General features: G+C 36.3%; 1 protein-coding gene across 1 annotated transcript; it reads left to right on the forward strand.

Annotated features, from left to right (window-relative positions):
* Positions 1 to 1253: 1253 nt before the first annotated feature.
* LOC120129744 (nicotinamide adenine dinucleotide transporter 1, chloroplastic-like) lies at positions 1254 to 17970 on the forward strand. Its single transcript, XM_039147174.1, has 7 exons — positions 1254 to 1357; positions 1503 to 1612; positions 12231 to 12325; positions 12424 to 12512; positions 12590 to 12686; positions 12889 to 13019; positions 17687 to 17970. Exons 1-7 carry the CDS (start codon positions 1300 to 1302, stop codon positions 17788 to 17790), a joined length of 684 nt encoding a protein of 227 aa, XP_039003105.1. The 5' UTR covers positions 1254 to 1299; the 3' UTR covers positions 17791 to 17970.
* Positions 17971 to 19796: the final 1826 nt, after the last annotated feature.

Consider the following 19796-nt stretch of genomic DNA (forward strand, 5'->3'; position numbering starts at 1 on the left):
TCGACGTTGTTGCAGAGTATGGTACATGTGATTAGGGAGCATGTAATTGTATTTTATTTTAAATACGAGACAGAAAATCTATTTTATTTCTGAATATTGATAAATGATTTTATAAGTTACATTTTTTAATAAAAGTTTTAAATTTTCCACTATTTTTACAATGGGTCGCTCCGATGGCCCTAATGTGACACTCCAGATCGGATCAGGTTACCCGCATCGGTCTGAGGGGGTTACACTCTGTGAACAATATCGATACTACATGAATATTTTTAATACTACAACCTAGAAAAACAAGAATGACACTCAGGAATCACTCAGAACCATCTGGTTTCTTCTGATCTGGCTTCCAATTGGCTGAGTCTTTTTTCCCAAATAGTTTTCTGTTCTTCCTACCATTTCATTGCAGTCTTGGATGGTTCTCAACTGCTCGTTTCTTGAATTTCTGGAGGTTTATTTTCCACCATGTTGTTTTCTGCTTACCCATCTTGAGTTGGATCAAAAATAGGCTGTGGTTACCAATTGTTATGAATTATGATGAAGAATTTAGGTTTCAGAAAAGAATAGAAAGGAATTTAGGAGAAAATGATTTGATTCATTCATAAGAGATGATTCCAAAAGGAATCAAGTACCGTTTTATATAATTACAAGTACCACAGCTAGCATACTGGAAATCTAACAAAATAACTAATTTATTGCTGACTCATGCAGGTGTATCATATTGGGCATCTCAGCATATTACACCCAGAGGCCCACCATTAACCAGACCCGTGTTTCTCCTCAGCAGACCCAAGATCCTCTTCAACTCTGGCCCCAATGGTAATTATCTCTCTTTTCTCCCCAGACCTCTCATTTCTCAATGCTTCCCCGTTCAAAATCCCTAATTAAGATAAATTCCTCTCAATTTCCCCTTTTTCCAACCCTAATTCCTCTTCCATCATGACAGTATCCAATCAAAAGGTTGAGTTACAAAATAAAAAATCATGGATTCCTTCTCCATTCATAGTTTTCATCCACCAGGCGATATTATTGCATATGTGTTAGTACTTGCGGTTCCAATCCCAAGTTCCCAACTATGCAGAAGACTTTTCTGGAGAGGTTCAAATTTGGTTTTTTAGGATTTTATGGTTTAATGTAATACATACAGGAAACCTAGCTACTTGTTTAAATTTCCATGGATGCTTTTTTTTGTTATGTATTAAAGTATTCCTTTTGATACAAGTGTGAAACACATGTCTTGTTTGTTGAGTTTCGGTATTTTCTTGTTCTCTTTTTCACACTTTTTGGTGCTTGCTTGAATTGATGTTGCAGGTATATTTTACAGTGTATGAGCAGCTCAAAAACTATCTTTGTTTTAATGGTCAGTTCCAAGTGCATAGGATTTGCAATTTCACTCTTAATTTTAGACCCTTTTTTGTTCCTATTAGATTTTCTTTTATATACTACCTTCCTGAATATTTTCTTTATAGCTTCTGGCATATTTCTCCTTTTGTGTGCATGTGTAGATCAGAAGCAACATCTCTCAGTAGGCGCTAACATGCTAGCTGCTTCTGGTGCTGGAGCTGCTACAACCTGTTTTACAAATCCTCTTTGGGCTGTGAAGACTAGACTTCAAGTGCGTTTCTCAAGTTTATACTTTATATTTTTCTAATGTACTAACATATGGTAAAGATTAAAATTCTAGATAGCATTGGCATGCTTTATACTACAATAGTGACTTATATTAAATTTCGTAGTTATATTGCCTGTTATTTTGTTCTATCTATAGTTTGTTACAGGATATAGAAAATTTCATCTGTGTTGTCGCTTTGGTTGGTTCTGATAAGGCTCGCCAACCCTAAAACATGTAAAGGAATTGGGAAGCCCATACCAGAATCAAGTAATAAAATTTTAGCAGCAGAAATAAAACGCGGAAGGAAAAAAATAGAATAAGAAGATCATAGAGAGTGTCATAACGTCTCCCTCGAGGATCCGTTAGACTTGAAAAATTGGGATTCGGGGAAGGCGATGAAATTCAATTTCGAAAACAATTCAATTTTGGAGTCGCCACCAACCTTTAAGTTAGGTAGGTTGAAAACCTTAAACGAAAAAAAATGGTATGTGTTTTACCAAAGATACATTTTTAAGAGTTGGGCAGTCGATTACGTGTGGGAATGGAGAGCACCCCCACAACGCCCAAAATTGTGGTACCTAAACTATTATATGTTGTTTAATTATTGAGAATTACAAACTTTGAAAATATATTTAAATTATGAGCATTCTATTTATTTAAATAAGTGTCAATTTAAAAAAAAACTTAAAATAAGGAAAGCAATGGATCAAAAAGATTAAATGAACCAAAAAATATTTTTGTAGAATAAAATATATTATAATTATTTTTATAAGAGAAAATACCTCATTTTGTACGAACAATCCTTGAAAATGCACTTCCTTTGTAGTTAGGAGATTTTTTCATAGATTCCCCTCACAAAAGATGTTATTTCGTAATTTTTCTCAAAGATAAAATAAAATAAAACAAAATAAAAGTGAAAAGAGGTGAAAATAATCAAAATAAATAAACGTGGAATAAAGAAAATTATCGAATACAACACAAACATTTATGCGAAAAATCCTCGTAAAGACACATTCCCTTGTAGTTGGGAGATGTCTTCGTAGATTTCTCTCACAATTAAATTTTCTATTTACACATTTTAGAAAACAAAATGAAATATAAAAATAAGGTAGAAGCAATAATACCAATGTGCACATAAATAAAGGATCAAAATATAAAACATAAAAAATATGAGAGCCAATAACAAAAAAAAATCAAATTTCACATATAGCAGCATTAAGGATTAAAACATAATGAAATAAAAATTGCAGACCCTATTATGTAATTATTACCAGAATTAAAACTTAATGTGGTCAAAACAGAAAGGACTAAACTAGAAATAAAACCCAAGTCAACATGTATGACTAAAATGAAAAGAAATAAAATATCATGCCCCCAACATCAATTTAACCAAGATACTACAACCAATAAAACATGACTAGAACGCATTAAAACAAACATGTAATACCCAAACATAAACAAATTAAAATACATGGGCTAAATCAAGAATATACGCGTAAATATGTTCTTTACATAATAAGGATAATAATAAAATGTAAGTCAAATAGAGAGCCCAAAATCAAAGAAAAACAAAGTTTCATTAATGAATAAAATAATATATTACAAACAAAGGAGGATTGAAACTATAATTTGCCCAAAAAATTTGAAAAACACAGGGAAAAGATTACAAAGAGTGAAGGACCAAAACTGCTAGTATACCCTTTCTAAAAACACACAACTACTCCCCTTAGCAAAACGGAGATGTTTCGCCCTATATTTAAAACCAAAACAGGATCGAAAATTAACCAACCCTTCCCATTTGTTATTTTACACTCTCCCTCCTCAAACTAAGAGAGCAAAAAAAGCTCTCAAAATTTATATTCCTTTCCCCAACTTTCCTCCCTTCCTCCGGAGAGCGAGGACCCAACAAACCGTCCGGCCACCATAAGTTGATGGTTTGACAACAGCTAAAAGGCCAAAACAAACCCTTTTTTTACTCATCTATCCTAAAAACCCCAAAGACCGCTCAATCTCTCCACATGAAGCCCGAAAAAACTCACGAAACACCCTTTTTTCCAAAAAGAAAAAGGAGTTTTACCTTCTGGATGGTGGCTTGTCTATCTCGACGAAGTCCATGACGATGGCTGCTCAAAAAGGTAAATCCTTTTTAGTTTCTTGATTATTTTTTCTTTGTTTTTCAAGTGTTTGTTTTTGGTTTTTCTTTTCTTTTTTTCTCCCCCCTCCCCCGCGAATGATCTTATGTTATCTTCTTCTCTCTTATATCTCTCATGCATGTTTAGATGATATCATTACCTCTAGCATAAGCATGATTTCTCTGGTATGAGCTGGTGAAAATACCGAAAAAAATGGGATTTATTGACTTTTAAATTGTTTTTGGATTTTGAATGATTTTTTGATTGATTTGGGGTTATTGGTGCACTGTGGATGATGATAATGGCTCGAGAGTAATCGGGGGCAGCTCATGCGACGGGGGAAACGAGCGGTGGAGTCCACGCGCCAATGGGGAGCTGAAACGTTGGGCGCATGTGTCATACGTGCTGATGATGGACGCTTGAGCTAATGGTGGTGGTGGATGGATTAGGGTTTTAAAACCCTAATCTATTTTGGGTTGATCTGGGTCAGTTCGGGTCAGGTGATCTTGGGTCTTGTAATTGGGTTGTACTATTGCTGGGCTTTTGGTTGGCCTTAGTTGGGCCTCGGGTTTAGGACCTGTAATTTAAATTAATTGTAATTAGAAATAATAATAATAATAATAAGTTTTTAGACCCGGACAAAAATAGGTGTCTACAACTGCCCCTCTTTGCACATCTTGTGTTAACAAGAATAGGGCAAAGATAAAAAAGACAGTCATTTTTTGTCTGGTTCTCTTTTTTTGGTTTGAGATTTGATATGTTTGTTGTTGGGGACGATACTGCTCATACGTGATGAAGAGTTCTAGTCGTTTAAGAGTGACATGGCTCCTACGTGATGAGAAGATATGGTCGGTGGATGACACGGTTCCTACGCGATGAGGACAACTGGCCAACTTTAGGGATTTATTCAAGAGAAACATACTCAAAGATTAGTGTTTCATAAGAAACTGTCTCAAGGGAGACAAAATTTTGTTTTCAAGGAAACATACTCGAAGTTTTATGTTTCAAGTGAAACAATTTCCAAATTTTGTGTTTTGAGGAAAGATTGTCTCAAGCGAGACGAATCTATTTTAAAAGAAACACTCTGAAGTGAGATTAACTTTGTTTCAAGAAAAACAAATTTGAAATTTGCATTTAAAAGGAAAAATTTCTCAAGCGAGACAAAAATTGTTTGAAAGAAAGTGTTTCAAGTGAGACAAAATTTGTTTTTAGAGCGGACTTGTCTCAAGCGAGACAACTTTTATTTTTAAGAAAAAAAATGTCTCTAGCGAGAAGACACTTTGTTTCGAGAGAAACAACATCAAAGGAGATAGATAGTTTGCTTGTTCCTGCATGTTGATGAGATCTAGCTGGCTTTAGAAGATCTGGTCGTTCGTCTCAGGATGTTGAATCTTTACATGGCATTGTTTATTCAAGCTAGAGACATTTGGTCATTTCCAAACCTTTATTTCCTGAAAAATCGATGATGTATTTATGGATGATTATCTTGGATGTTAATGGGTGTCATGATGAAGTTTATTTTATGTGTTTGATTTGATGAATTATTGAGTTTGTCCTTAAGAAAGGAAAAAATGTCTTTAATGCACATGATGATGAATGTTTGATGCAAAGATGCAAATTTCATGTATCATGTATGTATGTGTTGATGTATTATTTTCGATTTGTGAGGGGAATGGTTGTGTGAGTAGTCTTCATTCTATCCCTAATTCAGTTTGTCTTCATTTCCACTAGGGTGTACTCTTGCAAACCTCGACCTGAGACAATTTATTTTCCTTGCCCCATTAAAATTTGCCCCCAAAAATTGGTTTCCTTTTCCCCAATTTCGATCACGAGCTTCTGAGATATTCGTTGAATTCCAAACTATGCCTCCAAAGAGATTATCTTATTTGAAAATATTTTCTTTTTTTTCAAAATTTTATCAAAAGGAATTTTGAAAAAAAAAGGTTATCTCCTTTTAAGTTTCACAATTGAAACAAATCATAAAACAGGAGTTCACTGGATATCAAAAGAATCAATTGCTCTTTTAATCTTTCATAGCTGCAAATCTTTGACAAATATCAAGATCAAAAGGTTGGTTTTGAGGTTAGCTATGTAAAGTCTAAGGTTTGTTTCATCGATTCGGTCATCGTGAAGATCATGGCATGCCTCTCTTTCTTGGGTTGGCATTTTGATCAGAGGAGGGTAAAATGACGCACCTAGCATAGTCAATTGCTAAACTCTTTAGGACACTTTTGTTTTAGTTCTCTAAAATCTTTTATTTGGTCAAGCTTCGTAGGCTCCTCTAGCCAAGGCAGTGCAAAAATATCGGTCTAAAAATGAGATTTCTGAGTACTCGTGTGAATTCAACTATAACAGTTGTTCCTCAACACCCTTAGTCCATAGTCACTAAAACTTCATATTTAGTAAATTTAATTTAATTTGCTATTGTTTGGCTAGCTGAATTCATCTTTATTGTACATATATATTTTATAATTTCCTTTTTTCGGCTAGCTTAAGGATTCATGTCATCGTAAAGTCTTCGACTTGATAACCACAGTGGAACAAACATCAAATTGCCAAGTACCCAATCAATGTCATGGTTTGAATATAATCTATTCATAAAGTCAGGGCTTTCGAGTTTCCTCTATAACCAATTGCTTTAGCAGAATAACTCAGCTTTATTTTATACATATATATATATATATATATATATATATATATATATTGGGTATACAGATTCCATTTCTTAAGCTTGCCAAGGATAACCTGTTATAGTCTCGGTGTTTATTGTATGTCAAAAAATCTCATCGTTAGAGTTCAATTCCCAAGCAACTGACCCAAACTAGATTCACCCATTTGTGAATATCATGATCATCATTAAACGTCATCCACAGAAATAGAAACCAATTAGTTTTGTAATCTCAAGGGCTAGTTGCCCCATTTTATCCGCTCCTAACACATACCTGAAAGCCAAGCCTTTGATTGGTTGTACATACGAGGAGAGGGTTAGCTCAGTCCCTACAAGAGAAGGGTATATAGTCTGGTGTACACTTAGATTTAGATCAAGGGGTCATTGTTTTGCAGGGTTCAATCCTTTCATTTGTCAAATATTTACAACCTCAATTATTAAAAAGCTTTTAATTAAAATGATATTCAAGGAATTTCAAGACTAAAATTTGCTCATTGTTCATTTCCTCAGAATGAAGCATTTTATTTAAAATGTTTGAACGTCAAGTGAGTTACAAACATTTAAACATAAGAAGTACAAAAGAAAAACAAGTTCAAACAAGATGACATGCATAATAATGCAACAAAACTCCTGATGGATGCCCCAACTGACTCTCGATCAGGATGCCCCATCACACATTGAAGGTCAATGCCCCTGAATCGATCATATCTTGGACATTTCACTTCAATGCCCCACAATTCTCAGTGATGTGCCCTAAGCTCCTAATATGATAGATGCATATGGAATTAATATCATGGCCTTCAGGATATGGGGCCTCCCTTGGTTTGGATTGAACCAGAGTCACAAGGTTGATCTCAACTAACGTTGGAAGTAATTCCTCATACGTCATTGGAATTGGATCGATGTGAGTCCTTTCACATAACACCCTATGAGGTTTAGTCCCCTGATTAGCTAGATAAGATCCCACCATGTTAATCTCAGCTCTTTCCTCAATATCGGTACTACTAGTGCCTTTTACCCTACCATTCTTGAAAGCCCTTTCAACCATTTCTCCACATATGATGATGTCAGAGAAACTCATAGTTATAGCTCCTATCATGTAGTTGATATATGGTGATTCCAATGTGTCGATGAATACAGTGATAAACTCTCTTTTAGTCATTGGTGGATGTACTTGAGATGCAATATCCCTTCATCGTTGCGCATATTGTCAAAAGCTCTCATCATTCTTCATCTCCATATTTTACAGCATTGTTCGATCAAGGACCATATCAGTTATGTGTTTGTATTGACCCAAAAAGGCATAAGCCAAATCCTTCCAAGAGCGGATTTGAGTATGACTCAGTTGATTATACCACTTAGAAGCAGGTCCAGTCAAACTGTCTTGAAATAAATGGATCAACATCTAATCATTGTTGGTGTTTCCAGTCATCCTTCGAATAAACATCTTGAGATGGGCACTAGGGCAACTGGTTCCATTATACTTTTCAAAGTCAGGCATCTTAAATTTAGGTGGGAGGACCAATTCAGGAACTAAGACTAGTTCCCTTGCATCCATTTCATTATGAGAGCTTTTTCCTCTCATTCCCTTGAATGTCTCTCTGTACCACTGTTTCAAATTCTTCAGGATCTCATTCTTGGCTCTTTTCATCTCATCAGGATTTGACATGTGGGGATCAGTATAATTATCTCGAGGATGTAACAAGGTTGCTTGAGTTTAGTGGCGGAGAAGCCTACTGGGTGGCTTGGAAGTTTGTTGGGAGAAACGAGTATTAGTGGATTAGCATGTGCCATCACATATTCAGAGGTTTCTCTGGTCGAAGAAATATTTTCTTTGCCTCTTTCTTGGTTGAGTCTAGTCAGTTATTCTATGATTTGGTCAACTAGGTCGTTTTGTCTTTGGAAGATGTGATCCACAATGGCCTTTTGCGCTTGCTCCATTTTAGCTTCCCACTCTGTTTGCATCCTTTGCAAATTCTCTTCCAATTCTTTCTTTAGTTTCTCAAATTTTGCTTCCATGCTTAGTACTGTGTGATTGATGTTGCACAGTTAAAAACACTTCCTCAGAGTCCTCCACTAGATAAATCCATGAATCCATGATTAATGCAAGTAAAATGCTTAAATGAATGCCATGCAAAATGTAATGATGCAAAGCAGATGCAAAAAAAATGTTGATCCGTAAATGTAATGCAAAGAATGATGAAAAATGACACAAGCAAAAGAAACAAAATAAGTTAATACGGCAAGATAATCAATAAAATAAAAAAATGCTATATAAAAATAAATACAACACCTACCCAATCACGGTATCTACCCAAGCATGCTTTCATTAAATAGTACTCTTACCTAGACATGCTTTCTACTCAAGTAATTTATTTAAAAAAAATGATCCTAACCGCATGGTATCTAATTCACATGCTTTATTCAGAAAATAAAATAATGTGAGTAAAGAAAGAAATGAGGCTTAGTGTCATTTCTCCTTTGTGTATGCTTATTTGGATGTCTAACAACGAACAGAGTTTCGATATGAATTTTATTAGGGTGGGTTACTAGGGCTCACTATAAGTAATATTGGGTTCTAAAGAAAAGGTACTTGAATTGTCCATGTTGGTGCCTCCTTAGGCTGCCAAACCCTCAATCCTAGCCCATTATAGGCTCATGCTGATCGAGTTCAATTCGAGAGGATACATTCCCTTACGTCCATGCGGAGAAATAATTTATCTCACGTAGACATAAGGTATATGAACCCCAAAGGTTACTTGCTAAAACCGTACAGAGAAACAAATAATCTCACGTAGGCTAAGCTTTCACCTCAAATTAAAAGGGATGAAGCTCGTAAGTGAGCTTATGGTATGTAAATGCAAGTTTTGTGTGTGAGGAGAAATTCACAAACCTTTGAAAACACATCAAAAAATGACACTTTCACAAGTTTCAAAAAGCTGTTCAAATCTGAAGACCACTAACATCAAAAATCAATTAGTTAAAAATATAGAATAATGCATGATATCTTAAAACTCAAAATAAACAAAAGGATCATAAATTAAATACAATTTAAGTTTGTAATTCTTAAGAATAAAAACAACGTATAATCGTTTATGGCCTGACTCTCGAAGTCCCCAGCGGAGTCGCCAAGCTGTCATAACGTCTCCCTCGAGGATCCGTTAGACTTGAAAAATTGGGATTCGGGTAAGGCGATGAAATTCATTTTCGAAAACAATTCGGTTTTGGAGTTGCCACCAACCTTTAAGTTAGGTAGGTTGAAAACCTTAAACGACAAAAAATGGTATGTGTTTTACCAAAGATTCATTTTTTAGAGTTTGGGAGTCGATTACGGGTAGGGAAGGGTAAGCACCCCCACAACGCCCAAAATTTGGTACCTAAACGATTATATGTTGTTTAATTATTGGGAAATACAAACTTTGAAAAATATATTTAAATTATGATCATTCTATTTATTCAAATTTATTTAAACAAGTGTTAATTTAAAAAAACAACTTAAAATAAGGAATGCAATGGATCAAAAAGATTAAATGGCCCAAAAAATATTTTTATAGAATAAAATATATTATAATATTATTTTTATAAGAGAAAATACTTCATTTTGTATGAACAATCCTTGAAAATGCACTTCCTTTGTAGATAGGAGACTTTTTCATATATTCCCCTCACAAAAGACGTTATTTTACAATTTTTTGCAAAGATAAAATAAAACAAAATAAAAGTGAAAAGAGGTGAAAAATAATCAAAATAGATAAACGTGAAACAAAGAAAGTTATCGAATACAACACAAACATTTATGCGAAAAATCCTCGTAAAGACACCTTCTCTTGTAGTTGGGAGATGTCTTCCTAGATTTCCCTCACAACGAAATTTTCCCATTTACACATTTTAGAAAACAAAATGAAATATAAAAATAAGGTGGAAGCAATAATACCAATGTGCACATAAATAAAGGATCGAAATATAAAACATAAAAATATGAGAGCCAATAAAAAACAATCAAATTTCACATATAACAGCATCAAGGATTAAAACATAATGAAATATAAATTACAGACCCTATTATGTAATAATTATAGGAATTAAAACTTAATGTGGTCAAAATAGAAAGGACTAAATTGGAAATAAAACCCAAGTCAACATATATGACTAAAATGAAAAGATATAAAACATCATGCCCCCAACATCAATTTAACCAAGAGACTACAACCAATAAAACATGACTAGAACGCATTAAAACAAACATGTAATACCCAAACATAAACAAATTAAAATACAGGGGTTAAATCAAGAATATACGCATAAATATGTTCTTTACATAATAAGGATAATAAAATGCAAGTCAAATAGAGAGCCCAAAATCAAAGAAAAGCAAAGTTTCATTAATGACTAAAATAATATATTACAAACAAAGGAGGATCGAAACTATAATTTGCCCAAAAAATTGAAAAACACGAGAAGGACCGGAACTGCTAATATACCCTTTCTAAAAACTCATAATTACTCCCCTTGTCGTCACCGTTTCGCCCTATATTTAAAACCAAAACGGTACCAAAAATTGACCAACCCTCCCCATTTGTTATTTTTCACTCTCTCCCCTCAAACTACGAGAGCAAAAAATGCTCTCAAAATTTCTCTTCCTTTCCCCAACTTTCATCCCTTTCTCCGCCGAGCAAGGACCCAACAAATCGTCCGACCACCGCAAGTCGGTGGTCCAGCATCAGCTAAAAGGCCAAAACAAACCTTTTTTCTTACTCATTTATCCTAAAAACCCCAAAGACCACTCAAACTCTCCACTTGAAGCCCGAAAAAACTCACGAAACACCCCCTTTTGCAAAAAGAAAAAAGAATTTTACCTTCTGGATGGTGGCTTGTTTGTCTCGGCGAAGTCCACGACGACAGCTGCTCAAACAGGTAAATCCTTTTTAGTTTCTTGATTGGTTTTTTTTCTTTGTTTTTCGAGTGTTCGTTTTTGTTTTTTCTTTTTTTTTCTCCCCCCCCCCGAATTATCTTATGTTATCTTCTTCTCTCTTATCTCCCATACATGTTTAGATGATATCATTACCTCTAGCATAGGCATGATTTCTCTGGTATGAGTTGGTGAAAATCCAGATTTTTTCAGGATTTATTGACTTTTAAAATGTATATGGATTTTGAATGATTTTCTGATTGATTTGGGGTTGTTGGTGCACTATGGATGACGACAGCGGCTCGGGAGTAATCGTCGACAGCTCACGCAGTGGGAGAATCGAGCGGTGGAGTCCACACGGCAATGGGGAGCTGGAACGTTGGGCGCATGTGTCACACGCGCCGGTGATGGACGCTTGAGCTAATGGCGATGGCGGATGGATTAGGGTTTAGAAACCTAATCTATTTTAAGTTGAATCCTGGCCCGGTCGGGTCGGGTCTAGATCCGAGTCGAATCTTGGAACTTGTAATTGGGTTGTACTGTTGTTGGGCTTGTGGTTGGCCTCAGTTTGGGCCTCAGGTTTAGGACCTGTAATGTAAATTATTAATAATAATAATAATATTAATTAATAATATTTTTTAGAGTCGGACAAGAATAGGTGTCTACATAGAGTAAATAGTTAAGTGTATGGATGACTAATTACTGTTAGGTTGTTTGGTTTGCTTTTATGGGTGATATATTTTGTTAGATTGTATTGTGCTGATATATTCTGTATCTATAGTCTAGGTGTGCCGTGTATGCGGTCTGAGGTTTTTTATTTGTAACTGTACTCTGATGCCGCATTTTGTTTTTATTTGTAAAAAAAAAAAGATTTAGAGCTGTTGTGCGTTGACATCTGCCACCTTTTTATAGACTCCAGGAATGAGAGCAGGAGTGGTTCCCTATAGGAGTACGCTTTCTGCTTTTAGGATAATAGCTCATGAGGAGGGTATTCGGGGTCTATACAGGTATTGTAGCACCATTCATAAGAAATTGATAAATTCTTCTGTTTTTCGAACCAAGTTTTTTTACTGGAACTGGATGTCATTTTTTGCCTTATGAACAGTGGACTCGTCCCTGCATTAGCAGGTATTAGTCATGTTGCCATTCAGTTTCTAACATACAAGAAGATCAAATTCTATTTAGCTAATCAAGGTTAATAATAAAAAAAATTTAATAACCTATAGATTTTTACTCATTGAAGATATTTTAACTTAATGGGGCCTTGGCAGATAACACTCCGGTGGATAAACTCGGTGCACGGGACGTTACTGTTGCATCATCAGTTTCTAAAATATTTGCATCCACATTGACTTATCCACATGAGGTATGATGGATAATTGTTTGCAACTAATTTCTTATGAATAAGGTTGCATTGCACTTGACATGTAAAAGATGTGGGATTTGCCAGTATCTTTTCTCCTACTGCTTTCATTTTGTCCAGAGCCGTAAACATTGTTTGAGAACTGCATTTAAAAGTGCTTCTTATCATTAGTGTCATTTAGTTATTTATTCTTGGACGATATAGGTGGGTACGTTCAAGGTTTCAGGAACGGGGACATCACTCGGAGAAATGCTATTCTGGTGTGGCGGATTGTATCCGAAAAGTGTTTCAGCAAGAAGGGTTTGCTGGATTCTACCGTGGGTGCGCAACGAATCTTACCAAGACCATGTTGAATAAACTTAAATGTAATCCTTAATGTTTTTCTTTAAATTTAGAAGTTAATGGGAAAATAAAAGGTCTATGAGTTTTAGTAGGTGAAAGGCCAAAGGGTGATATAGGAGATTAATTGTCTTTTATGAGTTTTAATAGAATTTATTTTTTGTTTTTGGAAGAGTAGTACCTAGTGCCTATATAAAGGACCTTGTTGATTTCATTTATATACAACAAAAAGAAATACAAAATCATTTGGAAAATAGTATAGTAGTTGTGGGTTAATTTGTTTTCTATTTTTTCAAATTGGTATCAGAGTCAATGGCAAATGTGACGGGTCAAATGTCGCTACCACGACTAACGAAGGCGAACTACGAGAACTGGAGCATTCAAATGAAAGCTCTTCTCGGATCTCAAGATGCATGGGAGGTGGTCGAAGAAGGTTTCGAAGAACCAACAACAACCACGGGATATACGGCGGCTCAAACCAAGGCGTTGAAAGAGGCGCGATCGAAGGATAAGGCGGCACTATACATGTTATTCTGAGCCGTTGACGAGTCGGGCTTTGAGAAGATTGCTGGTGCAGCTACTTCAAAAGAAGCGTGGGACATTTTAGGAAAAGTTTTCAAAGGAGCCGACCGAGTCAAGCAAGTGCGTCTCCAAACTCTTCGTGGCGAGTTGGAAAGCATAAAGATGAAGGAGTTGGAAAGTGTATCCGACTACATCACACGTGTACAAACCGTGGTGAACCAACTCAATCGTAATGGCGAAGCGTTAACCGAGGCACGAGTTGTGGAGAAGATTTTGAGATCATTAACCGACAATTTTGAGAATGTTGTGTGCGCAATAGAAGAGTCAAAAGACCTTGCGACACTCACAGTCAACGAGCTTACTGGTTCACTCGAGGCACAAGAACAACGTAAAAAGAAAAAGAAGGAGGAGACACTTGAGCAAGCACTTCAAACCAAGGCGTTAATCAAAGACGAAAAGGTATTTTATTCTCAAAATTTTCGAGGTAAAGGTCGTGGCCGTGGAGGTCGTGGATATGGTCGCGGTGGTCAAGGCGACAGTCATGAAGGGTACTATAAGGAGAATGGACAGTCAAGCCAACCAAATTGGCGTGGAAGAGGACACGGACGAGGAAGAGGTGGCCGATCAAATTATTCCAATATCGAGTGCTACAAGTGTTACAAGTATGGTCACTACGCGAAGGATTGCAACTCTGACAAATGTTATAACTGTGGTAAAGTGGGGCATTTTGCAAAAGATTGTCGAGACGATAAAAAGGTGGAAGAAACAATCAACCTAGCCTTGGAATATGAAGCGAATGAAGGCTTTCTCTTGATGGCTCAAAATGAATTCAACATCAACAATGACACTCTGTGGTACCTCGACTCGGGCGCAAGCAAATATATGTGTGGTCACAAGTACCTATTCAAAGAGATGAAAAAGATTGAAGATGGTCATGTGTCTTTTGGAGATGCATCAAAAGTGGAGGTCAAAGGCCGAGGTACGATTTGTTACTTACAAAAGGATGGCTTGATAGGGTCAATCCAAGATGTTTTTTATGTACCAGATCTCAAGACAAACATTTTGAGTATGGGGTAACTCACAGAGAAAGGTTACTCGGCACTTTTGAAAGATCGGATACTACACTTGAAGGACAAGCAAGGGCGTATAGTTGCTCGAGTCGAGATGGGCAAAAATCGGATGTACAAACTAAATTTGAGAAGCGTGCGAGAAAAATGTTTGCGAATCGACGTAGAAGACAAAGCATCACTGTGGCATCTTCGCTTTGGTCACTTACATCATGGTGGTCTAAAAGAGTTAGCAAAGAAGAACATGGTGCACGGGCTGCCGGATATAGATTATGAGGGCAAATTTTGTGAAGAATGTGTGCTTGGCAAGCAATCGAGAACCTCGTTTCAAAAGAAGGCAGAATATCGAGCTAAACACCCTCTCGAGTTGATTCATACCGACATATGTGGACCAATCATCCCCGAATCTTTCAGCAGTAAAAGGTATTTCATTTCCTTTATCGATGATTTCTCATGAAAAACTTGGGTTCATTTTTTGAAAGAAAAATCCGAGGCATTTGAGGTGTTCAAAAAGTTCAAAGTGATGGTGGAGAAGGCAACTGGTAGACACATCAAAGCCGTATGATCCGATAGAGGTGGCGAGTATACTTCGACAGCTTTCATGGAGTATTGCGAGGAGCAAGGCATAAGGAGATTTCTAACTGCACCATACTCTCCTCAACAAAACGGTGTGGCCGAGAGGAAGAACCGGACCATTCTCGACATGGTTCGATCAATGCTCAAGAGCAAGAAGATGCCGAAGGAATTCTGGGTAGAAGCCGTGCAATGTGCCATCTATGTACAAAATCGATGTCCACATGTAAAGTTAGATGATCAAACACCACAAGAGACATGGAGCGGACAAAAGCCGACAGTTTCTCATCTCAAAGTGTTCGGTAGTGTTGCTTATGCACACGTACCGGATCAACGAAGAACGAAGCTCGAAGACAAAAGTAAAAAGTATATTTTTATTGGGTATGATGAGAAGACAAAAGGGTACAAGCTATTCGATCCGATAAGCAAGAAGGTGATGGTGAGTCGTGATGTGCGAATAAACGAAGCAAGCGAGTGGGACTGGAACAATTCGACAGAGGCTATCATCGAAGTTGGAGAATCATCAATCGTTTCACCAAAAAGCATACCAACAAACTCTGAAACTACCAATGATGAAGATGAACCAAGACAACCCAAAATACGAAGTTTACAAGATTTGTATGATTCGACAAATGAAGTAAACCTTGTATGTCTTTTGGCAGATGCTGAAAATATCAGCTTTGAAGAGGCGTTGCGAGACAAGAAGTGGCGAACTGCCATGAACGAGGAGATTGAAGCGATTGACCGTAACAACACATGGGAGCTAGCAGAATTGCCGAAAGGAAGTCAGCCTATTGGTGTGAAGTGGGTGTTCAAGAAAAAGATGAATGCTCAAGGCGAGATAGAACGATACAAAGCGCGACTTGTTGCGAAAGGATACAAGCAAAAGGCAGGAATTGACTATGACGAGGTGTTTGCTCCTATTGCAAGAATGAAGACAATTCGATTACTCATTTCACAAGCTGCTCAATTCAAATGGCCGATATTTCAAATGGATGTCAAGTCGGCATTCTTGAATGGTGTGCTTGAAGAAGATATCTACATCGAACAACCACCCGGGTACGTAAAAGTTGAAGAAGATAAAAAGGTGTTAAAATTGAAGAAGGCTCTTTACGGGTTGAAGCAAGCACCACGGGCATGGAATACACGTATCGATACATATTTCATGGAGAACGGGTTCAAGAAATGTCCCTACGAGCATGCCCTTTACGCAAAGAAGAATGGAGGTAACGTGTTATTTGTTGCTCTTTATGTTGATGATCTCATTTTTATGGGTAACAATGATGAGATGATAGAAGAGTTTAAGGGCACAATGACACGGGAATTTGAGATGACAGATTTGGGCTTAATGAAGTTTTTTCTTGGTTTGGAGGTTAGACAAGTAGAGACAGGTATTTTTGTATCGCAGGAGACATATGCAAAAGAGATTTTGAAGAAATACAATATGGAAAATTGCAACCCGGTATCAACACCAATGGAACCAGGTGCAAAATTATCAAAGTTCGATGGAGGGGAACGTGTCGATGCGAGTAGATACCGGAGTTTGGTAGGAAGCCTTCGATATCTCACATGCACAAGGCCGGATCTTTCGTTAAGTGTCGGCATTGTAAGTCGGTTCATGGAGGAGCCGGTTTATTCACATTGGAAGGCGTTGAAGCGAATCCTATGATACATCCAAGGAACAGTGTCACTCGGGTTGTTCTACTCGAAAGCAGAAGATTACAAATTGGTTGGGTACTCCGACAGCGATTGGTGCGGAGACATAGACGATCGGAAAAGCACATCGGGATATGTGTTTTTTTATGGGAGATACTGCGTTTACTTGGCTTTCAAAGAAGCAGCCGATCGTGACGCTCTCGACGTGTGAAGCAGAATATGTGGCAGCATCTTGGTGTGTATGTCATGCGATATGGCTTAGAAATTTGTTGAGCAAGATGGAGCTAAAGCAACTAGGTGTAACTGTGATTCATGTTGACAACAAATCAGCAATTGAGTTGGCAAAGAACCCAGTGAACCATGAAAGAAGCAAACACATCGATGTTCGTTTTCACTTTATCCGAGATCATGTGAAGGAAGGAAGTGTGGAATTGGTGCATGTGGCAAGTCAGGATCAAGTTGCGGATATCTTCACAAAACCGCTACCGAAAGTACTTCTTGACAAATGCAAGAAGATGATTGGCATGATGGATGGTAGAAACATTTAAGTTTTAAGGGGGAGTTTTGTTGAATAAACTTAAATGTAATCCTTAATGTTTTTCTTTAAATTTAGAAGTTAATGGGAAAATAAAAGGTCTATGAGTTTTAGTAGGTGAAAGGCCAAGGGGTGATATAGGAGATTAATTGTCTTTTATGAGTTTTAATAGAATTTATTTTTTGTTTTTGGAAGAGTAGTACCTAGTGCCTATATAAAGGACCTTGTTGATTTCATTTATATACAACAAAAAGAAATACAAAATCATTTGGAAAATAGTATAGTAGTTGTGGGTTAATTTGTTTTCTATTTTTTCAGACCACGCCTGCAGCTGTGATCACCTTCACCAGTTTTGAGATGATTCATCGATTTCTTATCAATCTTTTTCCTTCTGATCCAGAGCCTCACCCGTTATGAGGTGCGTCATGCTCAACCAAGGATATAGCCAGTCTCCCGCATAAGACCGGGAAGCATTCCGTCATCTTGGTAGTGATACATTGTCACAGTTTGTATTTTTTCTGGTAGAGTTTTAGCAAAATTCATTCCTTCATCTTCTCATCTTAGTCCGGTGAGATCAAAGGCTCTGACTTCCGAGGAAGGTGTGGACGAATTATACTCACAGTGATAATGTCGAAAATGATATATGTGAGCTTAAATTAATACATTCATAAAAAAAGAACATAGGCTGCCAAGTACAATTATTTATCTTTATTTGCCATGCCCTACTTGCCTTGCTGGTTATTGCCTTTTTTTTTATCATTCCACAGCTAACTTCCAATGACTTGGTTTGGCTTGATTTGAGGTTAAACTTCTATTTATTTTATATAGTTAGTTTCATCATATGTCCTGAAATAATAATGCTCATTTTTAATTGGTCTTTAAACTTTTGAATATTTTAATTTCATCTTCAAATTATGATTCTCATTTGAAATTGATCTTTAAGCTTTTAAACATTCGAATTTCATCCTTAAAATATGATATTTTTAAATTGGTCTCAAAAGTTTTGAATCTTTCAATTTCATCCCCAAATTCATCCATATATGTTATTAGTTTCAATCATAGTTTAACCTAAATTTCTTCTTTTTTTCAAACTTTTAATAATATAACTTGGTCTAATGATTTTATTAACAAGGGATGTAATTACTATATACATATAGTTTGGATAAAATTGGAATGTTCAACAAGTTTGGGGACTAATTTTGGATGAAGGTTATACATTGGGGATGAAATTGAAATATTCAAAAATTAGATTTAGAATGATAGTCATAGTTTAGGGATGAAATTAAAATATTTAAAACCTTATAAATTAACTTAAAATGAGAGTCGTAATGTGATACAATTAACTCTAGTTTATCATTAGGATTTCACCGTAATGGTATTGTTTGAATGAGTTAAATTCAAAGTAATACAAACTAATAATAACATGAATTTCCAAAATTAAAATTGAGGCTGACTTGAAATCGGAACCCGAAATGATTAAGAAAAGATTGTTCTATCCGGATTTAAATATTTTACCTATACGTATGTGTTGTGAGAGAGTTCAATCAGATTTAAGTACGACAGAAATTTGTCTTTAAATTTGCATGCAATGGTGCCATGGACGCTCCTGCCCAATTCCGAGTACAACACAAGCAAAATGAAAAATCTTGGCTTTAAATTCCGACTACTAACAATTGATTTTGGTTTTAGCATAGCCAAGATTCTAATCAATGATCTGATTACTTCGTTTTATCCTTGATGATAAATGTGTCTAATCACTCAGAAAATATAGTAGCATCTATATTATTTTATTGATTGAAATGGTGGAAATGCTCTTAAAATATAACCCCGCACTCTACAATTTTAGAACTATGATGTGTTTGATATGATCAATCGCCTCTTACATCTCCATCTCAATGCCACTTATAACTGTGTAGTAAAATAAAGCATAAAGTGGGCATAATTTGACAACCCATTAGCCTAACACAAGCAACCCCAAGAACTCCATCTTCTCATAACAAAAAAAGGTTAAGACAACCTTTTTTTAACATGCATGCATATTCTTTTCTTTATGTCATTAACACAATTCATAACTCCAAAAAAAAAAGTCAAGACAAATCATTTTATGCCATTTACACAGTTCATCACATCACTTTTAACACATGCGGTTCCGGTTCAAAAAACACAAAAGAACATACCCCAATCCCTACTTCTGATAGGTGCCAGGACATGGACCTCACTTTCTTCTTCTACAATCCTCTCTAGATATCCCCCCCCCCTTCTAGTTTTTTCCTTTGATTATTGGGGGCCTTATGTGTAGTGGGATTAGCACTTCCTTTTTTACATTTGAGCTGCAAATTGTATCTGCAGAAAAATGTCGCACCAAGCACCACTATCCAATATCCATGCTATTATTTAAGTATAATCCTAAAATTTACCTCTAA

Source organism: Hibiscus syriacus, unplaced genomic scaffold, assembly GCF_006381635.1.
Source record: "Hibiscus syriacus cultivar Baekdansim isolate YM2019G1 unplaced genomic scaffold, ASM638163v2 tig00110503_pilon, whole genome shotgun sequence".
NCBI classification, from domain to species: Eukaryota; Viridiplantae; Streptophyta; class Magnoliopsida; order Malvales; family Malvaceae; genus Hibiscus; species Hibiscus syriacus.